Source organism: Colius striatus, chromosome 1, assembly GCF_028858725.1.
Source record: "Colius striatus isolate bColStr4 chromosome 1, bColStr4.1.hap1, whole genome shotgun sequence".
Lineage (NCBI taxonomy): Eukaryota > Metazoa > Chordata > Aves > Coliiformes > Coliidae > Colius > Colius striatus.
The window spans coordinates 152,657,926-152,681,661 of record NC_084759.1 but is presented as its reverse complement, the minus strand read 5'-3'; the positions used below and the strand labels follow the sequence as shown (position 1 = coordinate 152,681,661).

At 57.1% G+C, this 23,736-nt stretch overlaps 4 protein-coding genes across 8 annotated transcripts; 1 reads left to right on the top strand and 3 right to left on the bottom strand.

The window, feature by feature from the left end:
• Window positions 1-176: 176 nt before the first annotated feature.
• On the bottom strand, window positions 177-10,471 carry GALR3 (galanin receptor 3). Of its 4 annotated transcripts, none has more exons than XM_062012289.1 (3): window positions 3,716-10,471; window positions 1,836-2,749; window positions 177-1,709 (listed from the first exon to the last, which is right to left on the bottom strand). In XM_062012289.1, exons 1-2 carry the CDS (start codon window positions 4,063-4,065, stop codon window positions 1,864-1,866), a joined length of 1,236 nt encoding a protein of 411 aa, XP_061868273.1. In that variant the 5' UTR covers window positions 4,066-10,471; the 3' UTR covers window positions 177-1,709; window positions 1,836-1,863. The 4 variants fall into 4 exon arrangements, with proteins under 4 accessions (XP_061868273.1, XP_061868283.1, XP_061868292.1 ...); XM_062012299.1 differs by having other exon boundaries at window positions 177-822; XM_062012308.1 differs by having other exon boundaries at window positions 177-2,749; window positions 3,716-3,837; window positions 3,922-10,471.
• Window positions 6,403-7,322, top strand: LOC133627363 (noggin-like). Its single transcript, XM_062012349.1, has one exon. It carries the CDS (start codon window positions 6,546-6,548, stop codon window positions 7,320-7,322), a length of 777 nt encoding a protein of 258 aa, XP_061868333.1. The 5' UTR covers window positions 6,403-6,545.
• A 94-nt stretch (window positions 10,472-10,565) lies between the features above and the next one.
• Window positions 10,566-17,764, bottom strand: GCAT (glycine C-acetyltransferase). Of its 2 annotated transcripts, XM_062012261.1 has the most exons (9): window positions 17,088-17,760; window positions 16,867-16,997; window positions 16,155-16,256; window positions 14,953-15,099; window positions 14,512-14,666; window positions 13,155-13,237; window positions 12,334-12,505; window positions 11,824-11,945; window positions 10,566-10,918 (listed from the first exon to the last, which is right to left on the bottom strand). In XM_062012261.1, exons 1-9 carry the CDS (start codon window positions 17,449-17,451, stop codon window positions 10,767-10,769), a joined length of 1,428 nt encoding a protein of 475 aa, XP_061868245.1. In that variant the 5' UTR covers window positions 17,452-17,760; the 3' UTR covers window positions 10,566-10,766. The 2 variants fall into 2 exon arrangements, with proteins under 2 accessions (XP_061868245.1, XP_061868255.1); XM_062012271.1 differs by lacking the exon at window positions 13,155-13,237 and having other exon boundaries at window positions 10,830-10,918; window positions 17,088-17,764.
• Window positions 17,765-18,341: 577 nt separating this feature from the next.
• LOC104554481 (histone H5) lies at window positions 18,342-19,281 on the bottom strand. Its single transcript, XM_010197545.2, has one exon. It carries the CDS (start codon window positions 19,070-19,072, stop codon window positions 18,494-18,496), a length of 579 nt encoding a protein of 192 aa, XP_010195847.2. The 5' UTR covers window positions 19,073-19,281; the 3' UTR covers window positions 18,342-18,493.
• Window positions 19,282-23,736: the final 4,455 nt, after the last annotated feature.

The following is a 23,736-nucleotide window of genomic DNA, read 5'->3' as shown; positions in this document are numbered from 1 at the left end:
CTCAGTTTTGCCTCTGCTGTGTCTTCAAAGTCAAATGATGCCCTGCTAGTGAGTCAGGAGCACCAGGCTGTGATCAAACAGTCCGTACAGCCTCTACCAGCCCAAAAAGCAGAGCCCTGCACCCAGTAGAAAATGTATCACACAGTAAATGTAAGCACGCAGTAAATATAGCAGGAGAAGGTAATTACCAGGGTTTATTAAGGTCAAGCAGGAGAGAAATTCCAGCACCTTCTGGCGAATGCGATTCCTTGTCCCATGCCGCCATCTCCACAGCACTTCCTGTCCTTCCCGCTGCCACGCTGAGGAGTCCCGGCCCTGCTGCAGGGTGGCATGGAGCGGCTACCACAGCCAAAGGCTCCTCTGTGGCTGCTCAGAGACGGAGCAGGGGAAGGTTTTGCTCTCAGGCAGACGTGGGAGCAAGCCCACAATGGTGGCCCTCTTGGAAGATGTCCCAACCCACAGAGCGGTGTAGGCCTCACGCTCTCCTGGAAGCCACCGCGTAGAATAGAAAGGGACACTGAGGAGACAGCACTGAACGAAGCGCATGTGGGTTTCACGGGCCTGTTTCTTTCTTCTTTTCCTCCCCACAACTGTCACTCAGTTCCACAGCTCATTTTGCAGCTTGGCTGCTTCCTTCAGGTTGGTAACATCACCCACAATCATCATCATTGCATAGGACAGACTGCCTGGTCAAGCCATTAAACCACACACATGGGGCTAATATCACCAAATAACATCACACATGGGGCTAATAGTCACTGAATAACGTCACTGCTCAGAGAGGAACAGGTCCTCCAGACCCAGAAGGAAGGGATGAAACTCCTGTGTAGGAAGCAAACATCAAAGAGGAGGCAGCAGTCCTTCAGCAATTTGCAAACGGCAAACAGAGAGTGAGCAGAGTGATGGGTCAGGTGGAACAATGTGGTGGAAGGAGGAGCTACTGGGCTTGTTCAGGAAGAACTGAGGATGGCTATCAGGAAACGCTCCTGAACTGCAAGCGGTGCTATGAAATGGGACAGCATCCCACAGGATCTCCTTGTGAGAGCCAGAGCTAGGGAGGGGACAGAGCTCTAGGAAACGTCCTCCAGCAAGTACTTCGAATGGAGCAGGGTGAAGAGGCTGGGCAGATGGTCCTCTCCTCCTCGACCTTCTGAGAAGCCACAGGTGCAGAAGGGAGGCACACAGCAGTATCAGCACATGAGCCTTTCCACTCTTCATGAATTGTATTCATTGAGTATGAGTAGTGACTGCTCCAGGGTTCATTGAGCTGTTTGTACACCTTGTACACCAGCCAGCATGGTAAAGGTCTTTTGATCTGGATATGGGGGCTAGGGAAGGGGGGTGGAGGTGGACAAGGCTTGGCCCAGGGAAAAAGAAGGGCATGTGTGCAGCAGACAGTGTTTCACCCGCTGGGTCTGTCAGGGACAGCACCTGCCAGCTACCCTGTTCACACTCATATCCTCCTGCACTCTCTCCACTCTTCCGCCTCATGTTCTCACATGCCCTTAACAGCCTGGACTTCCTACCAGGGCGGTTTTATTTTGCTTGCCCCCCTCTTAGAGTTTCAAGGTGCTGTACAAACCCAGCAAGTTAGGGAGCTGGGAAATGGGGCCCTTACAAGCTGTTGCAGGAATGCCACCCAGGTCGCTCGGCACCACGTTGAGTTGTCCCTCCATCCTGCAACTGTGTGGGTGGATTCTACATGAATGCTGCAGGCCAGGGAGTGGTGAACAACAGGTTAGCCATTGCCACAGGATCTTTTCGGTGTCTCTGCTGCACCCATTCCCCTCTGCCTCACATTATTCTGCCCATTTGGGGACAGAGTGGCTACTCACCATTTGGAAACAGGTTTCTTCACTTGGTTCACCTGTAGTGAGGAGTCAGGAACTCCCGAGTTTCTCTTGGAGGGGTCATGCCTAGGGGATGGTCAGCCTTTACCAAACTCTCCTCCTCCAGTTGCTCCTTCTGAACCGAGACCACGGCATCTTGTAGCTGGCAAGTCCATGCTCTGCCACAACTGGCACCTTCCGGCTCCCTCTTCCTGGTGTTCTCCTCCAGGACCTGAGACACCTCGGTGTTGCCTCCACGGAAACATCTGGTGCCGTTGGTGAAACCTTTGCCTGCATTGACCGCTCGGGCTTTCTTTCCAACTTTCTTATTCTTCTTCCTGGTGTTGTCCTGGAAGAAGAGGCAGGTGAAGACCTGCTTGAAGCGCTTGCGGAAGTGCTTGGAGATGAGGGCATAGACGATGGGGTTGAGGCAGGAGTTGGCATAGGAGAGGCAGTGGGAAGCCAGCCGGCAAGCGTAAGTGACTCGGTTGAAGGGGAAGTGGCCAAACCAGAAGCAGAGGATGACCAGGTGGTGGGGCAGCCAGCAGAGGCAGAACAAGATGGCCACGGCCACAATCATCTTGGTGACCTTACGCTTGGCCTTCCGGGTCTCCGAGATCCGTTCTATGGGGTCTACGGAGGTCCACAGGAACTTGATGGTCCTGGCATACGCCAGGCTCACCACGGTCACGGGCAGGAGGTAGCCAAAGACAAACGTGAGGACGTCCAGGATCTTTCGGCGCCGGTCCTCCCAGACGGGGACACAGATGGGCACCCCGTGGTAATGGACAATCTGGTAGTAACTGAGGTAAGGCCCCGCGAAGAGCAGCGACAGCGACCAGATTGCTACAATGGCCACTCCTGCGTTTCGGGAGGTGCGGAGATCCTGGGACTTGAGCGGATAGCGAATGGCCAGGTACCTGGCAGTGAGGGGAAGGAGAAAGGGAGACCAAACACAACATGGGTAAGGTGAGGAGCTGTGGAGCTGCCTTCTCTGCACCCCTTCTCATGCAGCCATCCATCTGTCCCCTCCCCACCTCCTTGGTAGGGAGGGCTATGGTGAATACACAGAGATCAAGGTCATCTCAACAGCACGCCTGGGATGTCCATCACCCACTCTGCTGTGCCATCTTCATAGAATCATAGAATCACAGAATGGTGGTGGACCCCCTCATCCAGCCCAACCCCCTGCTAAAGCAGGTTCACCTACATCAGGTCACACAGGAACGTGTCCAGGTAGGATTGGAAACCTCTAGAGCAGGAGACTCTACACTCTCCCTGGGCAGCCTGGGCCAGGGCTCCATTAATCTTTACAGTAAAGAAGCTTTTCCTTGTGTCTCACTGGAACTCTTTGTGTTCCAGCTCGTGTCCATTACCCCTTGTCCTGTCACTGGACGCTACAGAAGAAAGCGTCCTGTCATCCACCCTTTAGGTACTTGTAAATGTTAATGAGGTCCCTCCTCAGTCTTCTCCAGTCTGAACAGCCCGAGTTCCCACAGCCTTTCCTCATAAGGAAGATGCTTCAGTCCCCTGATCATCTTGGTAACCCTGTGCTGGGCTCTCTCCAGCAGTTCCCTCCGTCTTGAGCTGGGAAGCCCAGAACTGGGCACAAGACTCCAGATGAGGCCTCACCAGGGCAGAGTAGAGGGGGAGCAGAACCTCCCTTGACCTGCTGGCCACACTCTTCTTGATGTATCCCAGAGTGCCATTGGCATTCTTTCCACGAGGGCACACTGCTTAGGAAGAGGGCATGGGGAGCTGGAGAGGCTACCCATGCCTCTGAGGGTGGTCATTCAACAGGGTAAGGCCTGGCCTTGCTCCCATGCTCAAGGGCTGCAAGCACGATGTCCCTGGGCTGAGGGACTCAGAGGGAAGGGAACACTTACCTGTCAACAGAGACGGCAGCCAGGGTGAAGCTGCTGGCGTACATGGTGAGGTAGATGAGGAAATGCACAGCTTTGCAGGCAAAGGCCCCAAAGAGCCACCCATCCAGGGTGTAAATGGTGGCCTGGAAGGGGACGCAGCAGACGATGAAGCACAGGTCAGCCACGGCCAGGTTAAGGATGAAGAGGTTGGTGGTGTTGTACCTGACCTGGCCGTTGCGCAGCAGCACAGCCAGCACCAGCCCGTTCCCCACAGTACCCAGGAGGAAGATGAGGGAGAAGATGACGGGCACAATAATCCCTGCTGCTCGCAGCTCCGGGCTGTCGGAAGAGGCGTTCCACCTCCCCGGCATCTCCACATCTGGCTGTGGGGACCTGTGTGGTGAGAAAGGGAGACACAGCCCCTGTGCATGGCCATGGGCACACAGGTGCTGGTCACAGTGGCCACCTGAGGTGCCTGATCTCGGTGACACCCACGTTTCTTGCAGAGATGTCAATCCCAACCAGCTGGTTAAATGACGACATCCAGATCCTTGTGACAGTTGCTGGCAAGGATGCTGTTGGGATCAGTCAGCCCACATCTGCCTGGCTTGGGCAGAGCTGAGGCCCCTCTCTCTGGCCCCAGATGCACATGCCCACCACGATGTCTCCTGTGCTCCCGGCTCCCTGAATGAGCCCCTGCCCCGCTGCCTGGTTTCCCTACATTCCTTCTACAATCCCAAAGCTGCTGAACCTCTTGGGGTTGCTCACTTTGGCTGGGCTTGGCCCACTTTGCTCACAGGGCTTGGCCATCACGAGGCCAGGGGAAAGGGGATCCTGTGGGCTATGGGCAGTCCTGGCACACTCACCGCAGGGCTGTGCCCTCTCCCACGGCTGGATGCATGACACCCCTCAGCAGCAGCGCCCTCCACGCTCCAGCCACGAGAGAGCTCCTCACACATGCTTGAGACCACCTCCACCCTCCACCGAGCTGCTCCTCACTCACCCCCTCTGCAGCGGTTTTTGCCCCACAGACGAGAGGCGACTGAGGGCACCTTTTCCTGACGCTGAGGGACAGGTAGGAGAGGATGGGAGGAAGACCTCAGAGCTGCCTGAAACACAAGGTGCCACTCATTGCGAAGGCTGTTATCCCTGCAGCTCGAGGTGTTGTGATTTGCTGCAAAACTTCCTCCAGCCCTGAGCAACGGGGGGGTGCTCGGGCCGGGAGTGCCAACAGCCTATCTCCTAACGAGCCTTCCCGTGTTGTGCTATCATTAGAACAAATTGTCCTTCCCTGAGCAGCAACCAAGAGGGAAAGACACTGTTATCTAGCAACTGTTGACATGCAATTAACTCTTTTTAGGGTTGAGTGAGCTCCTTCACCCCATGCTCCTCCACCCCTCGGCTCACGCCACTTCTCCTTCCCGCCAGCCTCTCTGTATCACACCAAAAAGTCACCCCTCTGTCCTACTGCTGTCTGGCTCCTCTATCCCACCCTGTGGCACCTCCTCGCTCGACCAGAGCACCACAGTCTCCCTCTGAGCATGCACCCTGCATGTAGGCTGCAGGGCATCTCTGGGCACCGTGGTGTCCCTCCTCGGGGAGTCCCAGGCCACCTCTCAGCTTGGGAAGCTGGTACTCACCTCTGTGAGGAAGGGCCTGCAGCTTCGATGCTCGCTTTGGGAAGCCCTCGGGTCCAGCTCAGGCAGCGGTGGCGAGGAGGGCGCGGGCAGCCCAAGAGTTTGTGTGGGCAGCGCTGTCACCCCTGCCCAGTGCTCTGCTGTGCTGCCAGCTCTGCTCTCTCTTCTCCTGGCTCCCACACACTGTCTCTCTCCTTCTGGAGCTCCTCTCCTCTCTCTCTGTCTCACCCTTTTCCCTCCCTCTGCTCTTGATGCTGATCCATTGATCTCTGTTGTTCGGGGGTGTTTTTTTTCCCCTCTCCCTGAGGTTGGGTTTGGAGTTAACTCCTCTCTGCCCAGCCTTCCGGCAGGCTCAGCTGCTCCTTGCTCCAGCAAGGAGGGGGCAGCGCAGAAAACAACTCACTGCTGTCTGGTAGGAGAGGGAGGATGGAGGGGGGCAGGACCCCATGGACCCTTGCAGGCCTTGCCAGCACCCCTCAACACTCAACGTTCAGGATTTGTGGTCTGAATACCCAGCACCATGAGCCTGTCCCTGGGATGTGGGTCTAAATCCTCGGGAACACAAGCAATTAATTGCTATTATGAGCTGTTATTAATTGATTGATTGTTAGTAGCACTGCACAGAGGAGATCGAATCTTTTCCACAATGTCTGACCCAGGGAAGGAGCAGAAAGCAGGTTTTGGTTTCCATCCAGCTCAGGCCAGCCTTCCAGCAGCACTGCTGGGGCACTGCAGTGCGAGGAGTGTGGACAAGGCATCCAGGGAGGCCCTCTCCAGAGCTTCAGCTCTGTCACGGCTGCCCGGGACAGAACTTGTGCTGGCTGACGTGCCGAGAGCAACCCATGCAGTCCACCCCTGTGATGGGACCTGTGCCCTGGGGGCTTCCAGGCCCCAGCTTGGGGTCCTTTCCTGGCAGGACCTGGAGGCCACCAACTCCACTGGGAAGATCCTGAACGCTGCTTCCAGACACGGAGCGGGACGGGGAGGAGGAGGCGCCGGCCCCTTCCCCTCCGCAGCAGCCCTGAGGGACGGCGCGACCTCTCCTCCCGCCCGCTCCTTCGGCGGGAGGGAGCGGGGTGTCCCCGCCAGCTCGCTATCAGCCGCCGTAACCAGGGAAAAGGGGAAGGCCATGCTTCAGGCCGCGCCGATAACCCGGGGGATGCGGCACGGCGCGAGCCCGCAGACCAGCACAGCTTGCCACAGCACCCGTGCGCATGGAGGGACTGCACCATGGCTGCATCCTTCTCCTCCTCCTCCTCCTCTACCCGCTCCCACAGCCGGGCGCCCCGAGCCCACCGCCGCCTCCGGAGGGGCCCCGGGAGCTGCCGCCGTCGCCGCCACCCAGCACCGCCGACCCCACGGCCCACCTGCTGCGCGGCCGGCCCTCGGCCCCGGTGCGGCCCTACAGCCTCTCTCTCTCCCCCGAGGACTACCGCTACTCCCCCAAGCCCCGGCACCTGCGGCCCGGGCGGCTGCGCCGGCTCCTGGGCTCGGCCTTCGACCCCTTCTGGATGGCGACCGAGGAGCCCCGGCGCGGCAACGGCAGCGTCCTCGACGAGAACCTGGAGTCCCTGAGCCGGGAGCTGGCGGAGGGCGCCGGGCGCTACCGCCGCAAGCTGTGGCGGGAGGTGGAGGGGCTGGAGCTGCCCACGCTGCTGCCCCCTGGCCCGGCGCTGCCCCCCGAGCTGCCGGCGGCCCTGGCCCGCCGCCTGCGGCACTGGCTGGTGGAGCGGGCCGCTTGCCGCCTCACCTCCACCTGGGTCGACCTGGGGCCGGTGTTCTGGCCGCGCTGGGTGCGCCACACCGCCTGCGAGACCGGCCCCCCCGGCTGCTCCTGGCCCCCCGGCATGGCCTGCCGCCCGGCACAGCTCACCCACATCAAGCTGCTGGCCTGGCACTGCTGGGCCTCCCGGGCTCCCGGCCCCCTGCACTGCGCCTGGCGGCACATCCCCTACCCCGTCGTGGCCGCCTGCAAGTGCTCCTGCCGCTGAGGGGGCTGCACAACAGCCTGCAGAGGCGAGTCACAGCCTGGACTTGCCCTTGGGGCCAGGGAGCAGAGGGGGATAAGCCCTTGAAATGAGAAATAAACCTCCAGAAAAACAGTAGGCATCGGCTGCCGTCATTGCTGTTTCCCCAGGGGAGGGGGGGATGTGTCTGCTTCGCCCCTCTCCCGCCAGCACAGGGAAGCTGCACCGTGGGGGCCCTCACATGGGTTTAGACCCTGTTTGCAACAGCCCCAGAGGGCTCGATCCGAGCTGGGGCATCCCTGCCTGCCTGGGCAGGGCTGTGGGCATGGGGAAGGGGCAGAGAGATGTGCCAGGGGAGGGGCAAGGAGAGATGGGTCACAGCTCAGGGTGGAAATGGTAATGTGGAGAGGGGCTGGAGGGTGTCAGTGGGAAGGCAGGGGCAGGTTTAGGACTGCCACGAGGCAGCCTGGTGAGGGTGGAAGAATTGGGAGGGTGGGCAGAGACCCACAGCTGGAAGCGTCTGTGGGGATGGGAGTGTATGGAAATGGGATGGGACAGGACAATCCTCTACTTTGAGGTATAATATGGGGACCCCACACCTATCCCCTCAGCACAGAGGGCAACAGCTTGAGACCCCCGGGAGTGCAGCCTACAGGGCCTGCGGTGGGGTCACAAGCCCAGGGTGGGAACTGCATCCTCAAACCTTGGCGTCTACCTCTGCGTCCTACCCAGCACAAACAGCCCTGTGCTTTCTGGGCTAAAAGCTGCAGCAAGCTGCAGACCAGCCCTGGGTGAGGAGGCCTTGAAGAAACAAAGAGCCAGAGGCTTTGCCTGGGAATGCAATATTAACACGGCATCCGCAAGCGATGGGCGCTGCATTATTCATTTGCAGAGTGCCATCGCCTGACCCTCTGCCTTCCCTGGGCTCCAGCGCTCCCCCCGCCGCCTGACAACCACGGTCTGCGGCAGAGCTTGGCCTTGGAGCAGGAGGAGAGGCAGCTGAGCACAGGAGGGCAGCTCCTGAGAGGAGAGGAGAGGAGAGGAGAGGAGAGGAGAGGAGAGGAGAGGAGAGGAGAGGAGAGGAGAGGAGAGGAGAGGAGAGGAGAGGAGAGGAGAGGAGAGGAGAGGAGAGGAGAGGAGAGGAGAGAGGAGCCCACGCATGGCAAGAACAAGCGTGCACATCCCAAGGGAGGAAGGCTGCTGCGGCTCTTGTTTGTAGCTGAGTCTGGTCTCCCCTTGAGCGAGGACCTGAAAGCTGGAGCAGGGTGAAACTGCTCGGGTTGGCTGCCCTGAGTGGAGCAGAGCAGAGCAATGAGAAGCCCAGAGGAGAGTGGGAGGCTCGGGCTGGGGGCCAGCAGGAAGGAGTGGAGAGGGGAGAGCATGGTATGGGTGTGAAATGGAGGTGTGCAACTTGGAGGGCAGCAAGAGGGTGTACACACATCAGGCTCAAACCAGCAGTAACTGAGTTTTGGGACTCAAAAGCCCCTGTACCTGGGCTTATCTGGCTGAAGCTTCATCTCTTCCAGGTTGTGAGAAGGGCCTGAGTGCAACCTCCTGTCCTTTCCCCATTACGTTCCCCATCCCCCAAACACTGCCCATTGACAAGGGGGAAGGGTTTGCAGCACCATGAGGGCCCAGTGCCACACACTTAGTGAGCTGCATATCACACTTGACCTGAGCTCAGGGCCCTGTGGAGATGGAAAATTCAACACTACCAACTGCTCTAACAAGGTCCAGCAGCTGCCCTATGGCAAAAGCCGTTCCCTTCTGCCTCCTGCACCTTGTAAAGCCCTGTAACCCTGCATCAACTGCTGTATTCTCTTGGGGGGGCTCTGATTCAGGTTAGGCACATTATCTCCCTGAGGCTTACTGCCCAGCTGCCTAACAGCAGGTAGTGTTTTTGGAGCAGGTTTTTGCTGAAGTGACCCAGAGGTCTGTCACCCAAGGCAGCACACCCTCACTTTGGTTGGGGTCTGTCCCTGGCTGCAGGCAGCTGGCACTCATCCATGATTTCTCATCTGGAGCAAAACTGATTTAAACAAAGCCATCCTGAGAGATGCCCAGGACTCACTTGTTCCTGCTTGAGTGCTAAATCACTACCGCAGCACAGCTTGGAGGAACAAATCCAGAGATCCCAGCCTGCTGTGTGCTCTCTACTGTGCAAAAATTGCAGCTGATGGAGGAAAATCACGGGGTTTTGGTTACATGCTCTGCCCCTGGCCTCAGCTCCAAGCAGATACAGGCCCTCTTGCCAAGCTGCTGGTCTCTGCCACCTCAGCTTGCCTGCTGCTTGCCTGCTGCCCAATGGCCTCTCTGGGGTGAGGTGCAGCTCCCAGGGATGGGCAAAGCCTTACAGACAGCCCTGAGGGCCAACCAAACCTCAATCCCAGCACCTGAGAGTGGGAGGGGAGAGGAGCACTAGCCTGCAGAGGAGGACCAGAGCTTTGGGCTGCCCATGCTCATTTTCCCAAACCAGCTGCTAGTGGCACAGGTTGCCATGGGCTTAGGAAAGCCACCTGCCTCAGTGGGGAACTACAGCAGGCAGATCTGCTGGGGGCATGCTGCTAAACCCTCAGGAGTGGTGGGAGGAAGCAAGTGACCTTGGGCATACGAGCAACCATTGGTCCAGAGATCGTGACCCCACCTCCCTGGGCAGCCCATTCCAGTATCTAACAACTCTCACAATGAAAATGTTCTTCCTAATCTCCAGTCTAAACCTTCCCTGGTGCAACTTGAGCCCATTTCCTCTTGTCCTGTCACTCACTTCTTGGGAGAAGTGACTGACCCCCACCTCACTACAACCTCCTTTCAGGTAGCTGTAGAGAGTGATCATGTCTCCCCTCAGCCTCCTCTTCTCCAGGCTAAACATCCCCAGTTCCCTCAGCTGCTCCTCATCAGATTTGTGCTCCCAGACCCTTCACCAGCTCCATTGCCCATCTCTGGACATGCTCCAGCACCTCAGTGTCTTTCTTGTAGTGCGGAAAACTGAACAGAGTATTCAAGGTGCAACCTCATCAGTGCTGAGTACAGGGGGACAATCACTTCCCTGGTCCTGCTGGTCACACTATTTCTGATCCAAGCCAGGATGTCACTGGCCTTCTTGGCCACCTGAGCACGCTGCTGGCTCATGTTCTGCCAGCTGTTGACTAATATCCTCAGGTCCTTTTCTGCTGGATACACATCTCCAAGGCTGCAAGTCACAGCAAGAGAGGATGGGGACGGGCTGAGGTGCCTGGATGAGAAAACAAGAGCCCAGCAAATATGTGCTGCACTGCGGGACCCCTTTAATGACATATGAGCTGACTGGCAGCACGCTGCCAGCACACCACACCAGCTCCGGCCTCCCGCAGGCTGGGATGCCTTGAGGACAGGTCCTGCTCTAGGCAGCATGCTGCTCAAGCCTTTTGCCCTGGCACAGGCACTTGTTTGTGGGCAGGGCTGGTGCTGGAGGAGGTATTGGTTGGCCCCTCACCGCAGCGCCCCGTGCTTCCGTCCCACCTCGGTGAAGGCTTCCACGCAGCGGTCGATGTCCTCGTCACTGTGCACAGCTGAGATCTGGACCCGGATGCGAGCCTTTCCCTTGGGGACCACGGGGTAGCTGAAGCCAATGACGTAAATCCCTGAGGAGGAAATGCACAGAGAGTCAGAGCTGGCTGTACCACAGAGGTGGTACTGCATGATAGAAAGGCTTTTGGATCCTCCCTGCCTCCTCAGTAACCATTTCCAGTCTTCACAGTTTTAAAGTGGCATCTGCTCCCAAGCATGGAAATGAGGGTTAGGGGCAGCAATGAGGACGGAATCCTCCATGGCAAGATCATAGAATCATAGAATCATAGAATGGTAGGGGTTTGGAAGGGACCTTTGCAGATCATCTAGTCCAACCCCCCTGCAGAAGCAGGTTCACCTAGATCAGGTCGCATAGGAACATGTCCAGGTGGGTTTTGAAGACCTCCAAGGAAGGAGAGTCCACACCCTCCCTGGGCAGCCTGTGCCAGGGCTCCCTCACCTCAACAGTGAAATAGTTTTTCTTATGTTTAAGTGGAACTTTTTGTGTTCCAGCTTCATCCCATTACCCCCTGTCCTGTTGCTAGCTACCATCGAAAAAAGGGATGTCTCAACCTCCTGATACCCACCCTTTAGATATTTGTAAATGTTAATAAGATCCCCCCTCAGTCTCCTCTTCTCCAGACTAAACAGCCCCAGTTCCCGCAGCCTTTCCTCATAAGGAAGATGTTCCAGTCCCCTGATCTTGGTGGACCTGTGCTGGACTCTCTCCAGCAGTTCCCTGTCCCTCTTGAGCTGGGGAGCCCATAGGATGAGAGGGATAATGTAAATCTTCCCCAAAAAAGAGAAAGGAAGCGAAGCCAGCAATGTTTGGGGGAGACCGGGAGAAGGCAGCTGGAGGGCAGAGAAATAACAGCTGTCATGCAGGAACATTCTTGGGAGGAGGGACGTAGTGTCACCACCACTGCTCTCCCTTCCCTGAGGGCACGTGCCTGTGCCCAGAGCCTCCTCTCCAGCTCACCTCTGTTGAGCATGTCCTCAGCCATCACTGCAGCCAGGCGAGCGTCCCCGAGCATGACAGGACAGATGGGGTGGTCCTTCCCTGAGATGGTGAAGCCAGCTGCTGTCATCTTGCTTCTGAACCTGATGAAGAGAACGAGAGAATGAGCAAGACCTCGTCACCCCTGTCCCTGGGGACCTCTGTTTTGCTTCCCTGAGGGTTGTGTGTGGTTCTGCTCCACCTGCACCTCCCATGCAGGGAAGGGATCTCTCTGTTTTCAGAGTGTCCTCCTGCCACTTCCTGCTCTGTGGCACTGTGGCTGCTTGAGGGGCAGATGTGTCTCAGCACACAGAGCATCCAGATGTGACACATCTGTTGGACACACACGAGCCCACTCTGACCTTTTCCCCAGGGAACCCCCTCAGCCACAACTCACAAACCCCCAAAAGGGGGTGAATAAACACACGTGGTCAGCTCGTTCCTGGGGAACTTGTTTGTGCCCCCATGCCCCTCCCATCACAGCCCCCTCACCGTTGGGTCTTGGCAGCCATGGACTGTGCGATGGCGTTGCTCTCCATGAGGAGGTCCAGGGCCTTGGCGGCACAGCCCACCACAGCCGGAGGGAGGCTGTTGGAGAAGAGGTAGGGGCGGGAGCGCTGCCGCAGCAGATCGATGAGGGGTTTGGGGCCAGTCGTGTACCCACCTGCAGAGGGGGGAAAAGAGGAATGGATGAGGCACCTCAGAGTGACCTGTTCAGAGCCAGCCCGCCTCGATTCTGTAGTGTCCAGTGCCAGGACAAGGGGTAACGGACATAAGCTGGAACACAAAAAGTTCCACTGAAACACAAAGGAAAACCTCTTTGCTGTTCAAGTGAGGGAGCCCTGGCCCAGGCGGCCCAGGGAGGGTGTGGAGTCTCCTGCTCTGGAGGTTTCCAAACCAGCCTGGACACATTATTGTGTGATATGATCAAGTGAGACCTGCTTTAGCAGGAGACTGCGCTGGATGATCTCTAGAGGTCCCTTACAACCCCTGCCATTCTGTGATAAAGCCAACTCATAACCTACAGCAGGAATTTCAGTATAAACCAGGCCAAAATAACATCACAAGAGCTCTTTTACCAAGAGCTTCCACCTTGATCCCAAAGGCAAATGTGTGGACAAGAGTGGAAGGACCACACGGCAGGACCTCCCTTGACCCTGTAGCAGAGTCCTAAACTGAGTCTCATACCACCTCATGCCAAGAGGAAAACATGCATTTGTTGCTCTATTATCAGGCAGAGGAAGGAAACATTAAAGTGATGCTGTGGAACTCTTTTAGGCCACGGAGGGCCTCAGACAGGAAATTGCCTTCACCTGCAGCTCCTCCGAGAGCTTTTCCCAGGGTGGAGTTGATGATGGTGACTTTGTCCATCACTCCCAGGAGCTCATCGGTACCCCTGTAGAAAAAGGATTGTCACATTGTCAGCTTTGCCAGGGTGCACCAGAGAAGCTGCTCTACATCTGATGCCTCAAGAGAAACAAAGCACCACCAGCCAGGTCTCTGCTGTCTGTCCTGGTAAAGGAAGAACATCGCCCTGTGGTAGTTCAACCCAAGCATTGGCCTCCTCTTCTCCTGCAAAAAGGGTAAGCTGGGATCTCCTGTGGTAAGAGCACAGGTTTGCCATCCCTTATAGATGGGAGAATGCTCAAACTTCCCACACAGAAGTTTAATAGCCCAAACAGTGTGCTAGTCCTCGATGTAGGTCTTGCACATACCTCTGACAGGCCACACAGCACAAACCAGGGAAAAACAGTTGCCTGGCTAGAGTAGCCAATATCCTCTGAGGCAGGCTGTGTACTTCACTAAATGTCAAAAAGTTGCTTTTGCAGCAGTCGGGACCAGAGTCCACTGGGACAGAGAGCCAAGGTCTACCTCAACCCATAGGATGGCTACCATGCCCCAAGGAAAGGGGAATTAGTTCCCACTTCTCACTCACTTCACAGCTTGATGTGGACTTGCCAGCTTCCCACATATCTGTCTGGAGAGAGGAGAGAGCTGCAAGAGAGCTCTTCATAGAGAAAATTTGGCTTTTTCACAGGTGGCTTTCTCCTCTCACCATCTCCCGAGCTATCCTTCCATAGGAGGAGGGATCCATCACTCATTCCTACAGGTGTTGCCTCAGGTGCGTTTCCACCTTCCAGCAGAGAGCAGGAAGGATCATGCAACAGAGTGCTCAGCACCCATGTGCCTGAACAAAACAACCACACCATCTGTTCTCAGCAAACCCCTGCAGAAAGCACACTGCTGAGGGAGGAAAAACTGCCCTGAGCAAGCTTTTAACACGTGCAAGCTTTTAACCTGTGCAAGATAACTCCACAGAGCCCTGAGACTCAATCACTGGAAAAAGACAGCTGAGAGGAAAAGGATTCGGAAATCAGGAAGTTCAACTGCATGCCAGGAGAGGTAGATGAGATGGTCACAGCATCTCTTACAGAGAAGTGGTTGTCATGCTGGGGTGGGTCAGTGCTGAAGTATCTCACTTCAGTCCTCTCAGGTGCCCTAGAAGGGATATATCATCAGAAGGGGAGGGCTGAGGCAGAGCTGGAGTGCGAAGCCTTCAAGAAATGGTGACTTCAGGTGTCTCTACCCAAAACTCATTAGCTATCACCACCTTTGGCTTTGTCTCAGACTCAGTCACGGGGGAGAAACAGGGGTAAACCAGTCCCTTACCTGCCATTGGGTCCCAGGAAGCCTGTGGCATGGCATTCATCAATGAAGACCAGGGCATCATACTTCTGGGCCAGCTGGCAGATCTCCCTCAGGGGTGCAATGTCACCATCCATGGAGAAGGCACCGTCGGTGGCCACCAGCCGCAGACGATGCTTCTGTGGGAGGGAGGGTGAAGATGTCACCCCAAGGAGAGGGGCTGGCAAAGGCGACTGGGACAGAGCCCAGCTCCTGCAGGGACTGGATGTATCTAACCCAGATGCAGGTTTGGCATTGCAAGCAGCTGCTTCCCTGCTTTGCCTGCCCATGCCTACCTGTGCCTATGGGCAAAAGCAAGGCCTATTGCATGGGAAAAGGCAGAGCTCATCCTTGCAGGCTGCCTACTGCACAGGCAGCAGAGCTAAGTGAGCAACTTTGTGCTGGGGTGGGAGCAGAGCCCTGTACCTGTGCGTCCTGCAGCTTGGCCTCCAGGTCCTGCATGTCCATGTGCTTGTAGCGGTACTTGTTGGCCTTGCAGAGGCGGATCCCGTCGATGATGGAGGCATGGTTCAGCTCATCTGACAGCACCGCGTCCTCTGGGGTCAGCAGGGCCTGGCCGTGCCAAACGGAAACAATCAGCCTTGCCTCTGGGGTAACCCCTCACTAGGATCCTCCAGCCTCAATCAGTGCAGAGAACAAGGCTCTCCCTCTACTCTGCCCTGGTGAGGCCTCATCTGGAGTCCTGTGTCCAGTTCTGGGCTCCCCAGCTCAAGAGAGACAGGGAATTGCTGGAAGAGTCCAGTGCAGGACCACCAAGATGATCAGGGGACTGGAGCATCTTTCCTATGAAGAAAGGCTGCAGGAACTGGGGCTGTTCAGCCTGGAGAAGACTGAGGGGGGACCTCATTAACACTTACTAGTACCTAAAAGGTGGGTGTCAGGAGGATGAGGCAACACTTTTTTTTTCTGTAGTGTCCAGCAACAGGCCAAGAGGTAATGGGCATAAGCTGGAACACAAAAAGTTCCACTGAAACACAAGGGAAAACTCTGGTGTTCAGGTGAGGGAGCCCTGGCCCAGGCTGCCTAGGGAGGGTGTGGAGTCTTCTGCTCTGGAGGTTTCCAAACCCAACCAGACACATTACTGTGTGACCTGATGGAGATGAACCTGCTTTAGCAGGGAGTTGGATTGGGTGAGCTCTGGAGGTTCCTTCCAATCCCTCCCATTCTGTGATTCTGTGATTGCAGCTGCCATGTCTCTCCTGGCACCACTAAACTTTCCTTCTCAGCTACCTTATCCCATGATTTCCTTAGGTCAGGCTCTTACTTGTGGCTTCTGAGCTCAAAACCTCCCTCTCCTTCCCTAGTAAGCCTGGGGGATCACCTCTGATCCCCCTTCCTACCATGCTCCATGGCGGGGTGGGGGGGTGTGTGGGGGGGTAGAGAATGCCCAGGAAACAAGATCCCTGCCCAAAAAGTGAAGCTTGCTAGGGAAGGGGGAGGTGAGTGCTGACTAATCAGCTTTGTGTGACTCCCCCAGTGCAAGGGCACCAAATCTGAGTTCTCCACCACCAGTCACTGCCACCTTCTCTGCAGCACAGAGCTCAGATCAGGGCCTCTGGAATGCACCTGCCTCCTCCAGGCCACAGCAGGAGGAAAGCCCTACAAACCTCAAAGATACCAGCGTTGGCATCGAAGCAGCTGGCATAGAGAATGGCATCTTCCCGCTGGTGGAAACGGGCGATCTTCTCCTCCAGGTCCTTGTGTATGCTCTGAAGAGGAGAGAGAGAAGTGAGCGTCACTGGTGGGGCAGCGCAAGTCCCCACTTGCCCACAGCTGTCGGATGCCGACTGTGAGGGGAGGGAGCGGCCAGGCTGGATCCAGGGAAGGTGAGTGCATATGGGAGAAGGGAGCTCCGTTTAGAAAGCCTTGGCAAACACCGCCCTGAACTGCAGTTATAGGTTTAGGCACCGAAAGCACGGCAGGGAGGCTCCCAGCTCCCTACTCACGGGGAGGGGAGCAGCTCAGAGGTTTCTTTGCACTTTCTTTCTTTGGTTCAGATAAAGGGCTGCAGCAGGGATAAACCGGGGTGAGTTTGACAAAGCTGTTTTAAGTAATTTTGTCGCTTAAGGGAGCGAAAAAAAGACGTTAATTTTCCGAATTAAGGGTGCTCCGTTTCTCTGCATTCTCAGTTGGTTGCCACGGTTTAAGCTGGCACATTTCCAGACTTTCTGGCTAGCGGGGACTGGGCAGGCTTTTGCTCCACGTGTACCTCAGCGCTGTGCACGTACCCTAGTGCTTGGGGCGGGGAGGGGGAGGTTTGAGAAAAGCAACCCCGGAGAAAAAAAGCTACCCCGGAGCAGCGGATGGTGCCCCCGGTACCTGAGTACCGCAGATGAAGCGGACGGAGCTGAGCCCGGCGCCGAACTTCTCCAGGGCCTCCACGGCAGCACGGATCACCTCGGGGTGGCTGGAGAGCCCCAGGTAGTTATTAGCGCAGAAGTTGAGGATTCCTATGAGAAGGAGAAACACGGCCGTAGAGCCGGAGAGGCCGAGAGCCCTGACCACCCCCCCATCCCCCTTTTCCCCTTCGGGTAACGCACCGGCTCCGCCATCCGCCAAACGGAGGTGGGGCCCTTGACGAGAAGCGATGATCCGCTCGTTTTTCCATGTGCCGGCTCCTCGGATATCCTCCAATTCGCTTTCCAGCCGCTGCCGGAGCTGAAGCCCCGCCGCACCCGATGCGGACCGCGGGGTCCCGGCCACGCCGGCCCGCAGCCCCCTCACCGCCGCCGCTCGCCACATCCCGCTCCGCCCCGACGCCGAGGGGGTGGGTCCGAGGCCGCCAAGGGACAAAGGCCATTGGTGGCCGAGGACCCACCCCCCCCCCGGCGAAGCTCCGCCCCCTCCCCAATTTGGGACCCTCGGGGGCTGAAAGGTTCGAGCACCGTGTGCCCAAGTGATCATCAAGCCGATGGATATGGAAGGATGAAGGCCCACGAGATGCAGGCACGGCAAGCTTCAAGGGCATGGGGTACCCACAGCCCCTGGGATTCCGGAGCTCCCGGCACGGGTGGCTGCGGATCCTGACATCCCCAAGAAGTTTAGACATCTCCAGCTAAAGGGGGATTTAGGCACCTCCTGACCCTGCTGCCAGTACTGCCCAACCCTGCCTGGGGAGGGGCTCTGGCAGAGAGGCAGCCGGCCCTGGAGCTGTGCCAGCCTGTCCGGCACAAAGCCAGCGCCCCAGGGTGACACGGAGGGGGATACCCAGCAGCCCTGCCTCCCCCCTGCCCTGGCTGCCCACCCCAGCCCTCCCTTCTCCCTTCTCCCATCCAGGGATCAACCCCTTCCCACTTGTTGCACACCTCCAACACCTTGAAAGCAAACATGGACAGACCCCAGCCCCTCTCTCTCCACCTCGGCCCTGCCACCACCCAGCTGCTTTGTGACAGCTCTGCAGGCAGCCTCATCGCCTGCCCGGACAGGCAGTTATCTGCAGCACCAGCCAGACCTCACACCCAGCAGCCCAGCACACCTCACCTCGGCCCAGGGCTGGGAGCCACAGTGGCGCAGGAGCGAGCGGGGAGCCCCTTGTCCTCCTCTAGAGAAGGCTGTGGCTCCTGCAGCCCAATGTCCCCATTTCAGGGACTGGCAGTCTTTGTCTGGCCCCAGCACACACACACACAACCCCCCAGGAATTGGGCCAGGAGACAGAGTCACCACCACTCCCAACACACAGGCAGCATCCTGGCATTAACGGAAAACAACAGACACACACAAGAAACTTCTGAGACATCAAAATAAAACCCCAGACCAATAACTCTCAAATATAAGAACTCTCCGTACCAAATACGTTTCTTTTTTCTCTCATTTACTGCCTTGTTTTAGCTGTTTCCGCACAGGAATGGACCAATTCTTTATAAAATGCAACAGAAAGGGGTAAAAATAAACGGCAAAGTTATTTACAGAAACCAACGGGGAGAGTACCGAAGCGCCTGTAGACTTCTCACTTCTTCTTGGGCGATTTCCGGGCGCTGGACTTGGCTCTGGGTTTCGACCGCTTTGCCTTCTTGGGCTTGGAAGCCTTCAGCGACTTGGCCTTAACAGTCTTTGGCTTCTTGGCTTTCTTCGGACTGGCCCTCGACTTCTTCCTGGCCTTCCTGGCAGGAGACTTGGACTTCCTCGCCGGTGACTTAGATTTCCTGGGCCTAGCCGCTTTGCGGGGCGAGGTGGATCTCCTGGCTGCCTTCTTCTTCTTCCTGGCCGGGGACTTCTTGGCCTTGTCAGCCTTGGCCAGGCGGAAGGAGCCGGAGGCGCCGACCCCTTTGGTCTGCTTGAGGATGCCGGTGGCGAGCATGCGGCGGATGGCGAGCTTGATCTGAGCGTCAGCCTGCTGGCCCACCTTGTAGTGGCTCTTCACGTACTTCTGGATGGACTGGCGGGAGGAGCCGCCGCGGCTCTTCTCGGCGCGGATGGCCGCCGCTATCATCACCGAGTAGGCAGGGTGGGCCGCCGGCCGCCGCACCGCCCTGGCCCGTTTGGGTTTGGTGGCCGGAGCCGGGGGCAGCACCAAGGTCTCTGTCATGGTTCCGCTTCGCCCCCACGACGCTCGCTCCGTTATCCGCTCCCGAAAGAAGGGGTGCCTGGCCCGCCCGGCCCGTGCCCCCCGCCCTTGGGCGGGGAGAGGCTGAGGAAGGAGCGGTGGGTAACGGCCGCCGCGGAGCCGTTTGCTGCAGGGGCAGGTGCCGGGGCTCTGCTCCCGCTCCTGCCGCTGCCGCCTCTGAGGCGGCGCCCGCCACAGGAGCCCTTTTAAAGGCGCGGCGCGGACCGCGGGGAGGACTGCCCCCCCTCCCAGGCGCGCGCCACCCGCCCACCGGCCGCTGTCCCCGCGCGCCCCCCGCGCGCGCCGCGGCCCCGCACAGCGACGGGAACCCGGGGGGGACACCGCTGGGGGGGCGTGGGGAAGGAAAGGAGGCACTGGGGGACAAGGAGGGGAAATGTTGGGAAGGGATAAGGAAGGACACCGGAGGGGACAAGCGCAGGACAAGGACAAGCACTTGGGGAGGTACTGGGTGGGAAGGAGAGACACGTGGAGGGGCACTTCGGGGGGGTCACCGGGTGAGGAGAAGGATGGATGCTGGGAAGGGAAATGGGGGGACATGAGGGATACTGGGGAGAGATGTGGCGGGGACATTCAGAGCAACATGTGGAGGAACTCTTAGATGCTGGGAGGTACATCTGAGGTGGACACAAGGAACAACACAGGGAGGAACATCAGGGGACAAGGGCAGGCACCAGGGAGGACGTTAGGAAGGCAAGAAGGGGCACTAAGAGGAGACACTGGTGGGGACACCAAGGGGAAAAGGGAGAGCGCTGGGCTCAAAATAGAGTCAGCATCCACAACTCGATGTTCCCTTCCTCTGTTGTCTTTGCTCCCCATCAGGTGCTTTGGGGACATCAGCTCCGCTCTCACATGTGTGTGGCAGGGGTCATGAGTAATTGTCTGTCCCCTTTTGGGGGACACACAACTTTCTGGGAGGGGGCTGAGCAGGGTCATTCCAACAGCGATGCCTTCCCACTTGTACCTTCCTCCCTGGTGTTGCTCTTTCACACACTCCTCTCCATTTTGGGGGGCAGGAAAGGTTCACACCACCTGCAAACTGCGTGGGTTTATTAGGAGCAAAGAGCTCCTAGTTGTGGGGAGGAATAACCACCCTCCCACCTCCCCTGGGCTGTTTGTGTTTCTTCCTTAAGATCTAACGAACACATTGCTTTCCACCCCAGAGGCAGCGAGCGCTTGGTGGCTTTGATCAACCAAAGGACCTCTCCTTTTTCCTAGCTAGCAATAAACTGCCATTGCTGGCTGCCTGCATGTGGGCAACCCGGCGCCCGTACAGATAAGGCACCATCTGCTTTTATTTTGCATCCAAGTTTGTAACTGTCAGAAGCCTCTCCAAGGGTAGAAAAAGTAGGGTGTGTGTGCATGTGTTTGTGTGTAAGCAGAGTCCCCCGATCCCTGGGGGTTGGCACAGAGCCACAGGCTGACCGCAGAGCCTTCAGCCTTAAAAACCAGGCAGTCATTATCAGGGCAGCGCAGTGATGGAGAGGCAAGAGGAGTGGGGGGAGGCAGGGTGGCAGGAGGGCAGATGTTTTACCTAACTTTAGCCAGCTGAAAATTAGGGATCTAATCTCAGCTTGTCACCTGGGCAGCTCAGGCAGCTCAGCCTCCTCCAGCGGGTGCCGCTGCCGGACGGCAAACATCCTCTGCCCTATACATGGGGGTCATGTCCTTTTCATCCAGACTAGCTCCCTAATTTTTAGACAGTCCAAACAGGGAGAAGCTCCCATGCCCCCAGGTGACTCGATGGAGGGAAGGATTACAGCTGGTCACAGCTCATCAGGCTGCTGCTGGCGTTGCAAGTGATGGGGATCTGGTCAAGATAACCCCTAAGCACCTCTCAAACCTTGCACTATTACACCAATGTATCCTTAAAATGAGCCAGCCAGGAATGAGAAAGGATTTTCCAGCTCCAGTGGGATGCAAGTTCTGTTGTCTCTGGGAAATGGGGTTCTCTGCCCCCCAGCACCCCACTACACGCAGCATGGGGGGGGGGGGGGGGTCAGGGGGGGCTCAACCAGAAGGAAAAATTAGTCCCCTGTGTCTGGTTTAGGCTCCTGCCTGTATTTTTGGCCACAGGAACCTGCCATCGTTCCCAGGGTGGGATGAGTTACCCCTTGCATGCCTCCTTCTTCTCAAGCAAAGCTACCCAATTGCTCCAAGCCTCCTATGCCTTCCATTTCTGGTATTAGTCAGCAGAGGGTGGGAAATCCCACTTCTCCAACACACCCCCAAGGACAGAGCCCGGCAGAAGAATCCACTGTGTAATTCCACTTACCTTCTCCTCCCTCCCCGCACTGTACTGAACCAGATCCCATGGGGATTTACGTATTTCCAGCTGCGGAGTTCATCTTAAATGGTCAAACTGTGTCTATCATGGATATGCTAAAGGCCTGCCAGGGAACAGCCCCTGCCTTGTCGGGGCAGGACTGCTGTGCATTGGCATCCAAGTGTACCAGGGCACTTTTGGCAACTAACACCAGCAGAAACTTTTTATTTTACCCAGTTTCCATTGTCAGAGAGGCTCAAAATCCCCGGCAGTGGGACTTGGCTTTGCTGGCACTTAGATCCAAGTGCTTCATTGCTTTTCTAGTGGCAAAACAGGGCAACTGGCTGATTTTGCAGCCCTGCCCATCAGACCTTCAGCCCTGAGCCCCTGGTGTGCAGCACAGCATGGTTAGCTTGGAACAAAGCCACTCAGCCCAGCCAAGCTAATGGCACAGCAGGTTTTAATGCCAATACATGGCAAAGGGATATTGCCTCTGGCTGCTGGATTGATGACCAGTTTTAAAAGGTTTCATATAATCACACAGTTGTTTTGGTTGGAAGAGACCTTTAAGATCATCAAGTCCAACCACTCCCCTCACACTGCCAAGCACATCACTGAATGATGTCCCTCAGCACCTCAGCTACAGGGCTTTTAAATATCTCCAGGGATGGGGACTCCACCACCTCCCTGGGCAGCCCGTTCCAGTGTTTAACAAGTTAACAGCTTAACAACAGTGGAAAAGTTCTTCCTAATCTCCAATCTAAACCTCCCCTGGTGCAACTTGAGGTCATTTCCTCTTGTCCTATCACTCATTACTGGAGAGAAGGAATTTCTGATCATGTCTCCCCTCTGCTTCCTCTTCTGCAGGCTAAACACCCCCAGCTCCCTCAGCCATGTCTCATCAGTCTTGTGCGCCAAACCCTTCACCAGCTTTGTTGCTCATCTCTGGACACACTCCAGCACCTCAGTGTCTCTCTTGTAGTGAGGGGCCCAGAACTGAACCCTGCACTCAAGGTGCAGCATCACCAGTGCCAAGTACAGGGGGACAATCACTTCCCTGCTCCTGCTGGCTACACTATTTCTGATCCAAGCCAGGATGCCATTGGCCTTTTTGGCCACCTGTGCTCACTGCTGGCTCACGTTCAGCCAGCTGTCGACTAACATCCCCAAATTTAGGAGCTGCTTTCTAAGGACAGGCTCCTTATGCGAGCTGGGATTGCTGGCCCTTGGGCAACCAGGATGCCACATGGCTTCAGTTTCTCCCTGCACTTGAGGCCGCGATGTTTCTTGCAGCCACAACCCATCTGTGACTAAGGGGATGGGATACAGACATGATGGGATGCTTTTTGGTTGTGCTTAGTGCTCTCCTCAGCCACCTGTACGTATTTTGGCTGCCTCCTCTCCCCACTGCTCCCCCCTTGCCCACCCCCAGCTCTCCTGCAGCCGGGAGATAGCAATGTGCAGACGGTGGGGTGGCCGTATCGGCCTGGCGCAGGCGGGACAGGCGCTGCCCGATTAGCGCCGCGCCGGTTCGGGAGGCAGCGAGTCCCTGTCAGGCCGCGATGACGGGATGCTCCCACCCGGCCTGTAGCCGATCTGCAGCCGCAGGGCCTGCAGGAGGGGCGGCCCGGCCGCATGTCAGCCGCCTGCACATGTCGCCTGCTCTTACGTGACATGTTTATCAGGGTCAGCAGCCCCCGGTCAGGAAGGGGGAAAAAAAAAACCCAACAAACAAACCCACGCCAACAAACCAACCCAAACAAACACAAGGCACTCAACCCCTCAGAGAAGGGGCACCAGTAGTCTGCGGTTTGCCCCTCACTCACCCTCTGCTTGCCATCAATGCCTCCCCCCACCTTTTGGGTGTTTCCTACCCCAGGAGCAGGTACAACCACGCAGACTGTTGTTTCTGTGGTGTTTTCTTTCTAAAAACCATGCATACACCCTGACAGCCCACACCACCACGCCTTGAACCCTGCTGTTTTTCTCCCTTCCTTGGTCCCTACCAATGCCCCGTGGCGAGACATTCCCCTGCAGCCTGGAGGCAGCTGCCTGAGCTGCTCTATCCCCTCTTGCCTTCCCAACTCAACCACGGCCTGCCAAATGCTCACCCCCTCCCAAACTTGACAGCATATTAGGGAGGCAGAGGGAAAAGCTTGGACCTGGGGCACCACAAAGCCAGGAGGGTTTCTAGGCTGGAGGCAGGAAGCCAAGTCCCAGGCAGAGTGAGTGCCTGCTCCCTGTGGGTGTACAGCTGCTGAGCTCAGCACCCAGTCTCTTGCACCATCCACCTGGTTGCCCAAGGGCTTCAGGCACATGCCAAAAGGCTGAAACCCAGTTTGACTGGAATTTGTGCCTTAGG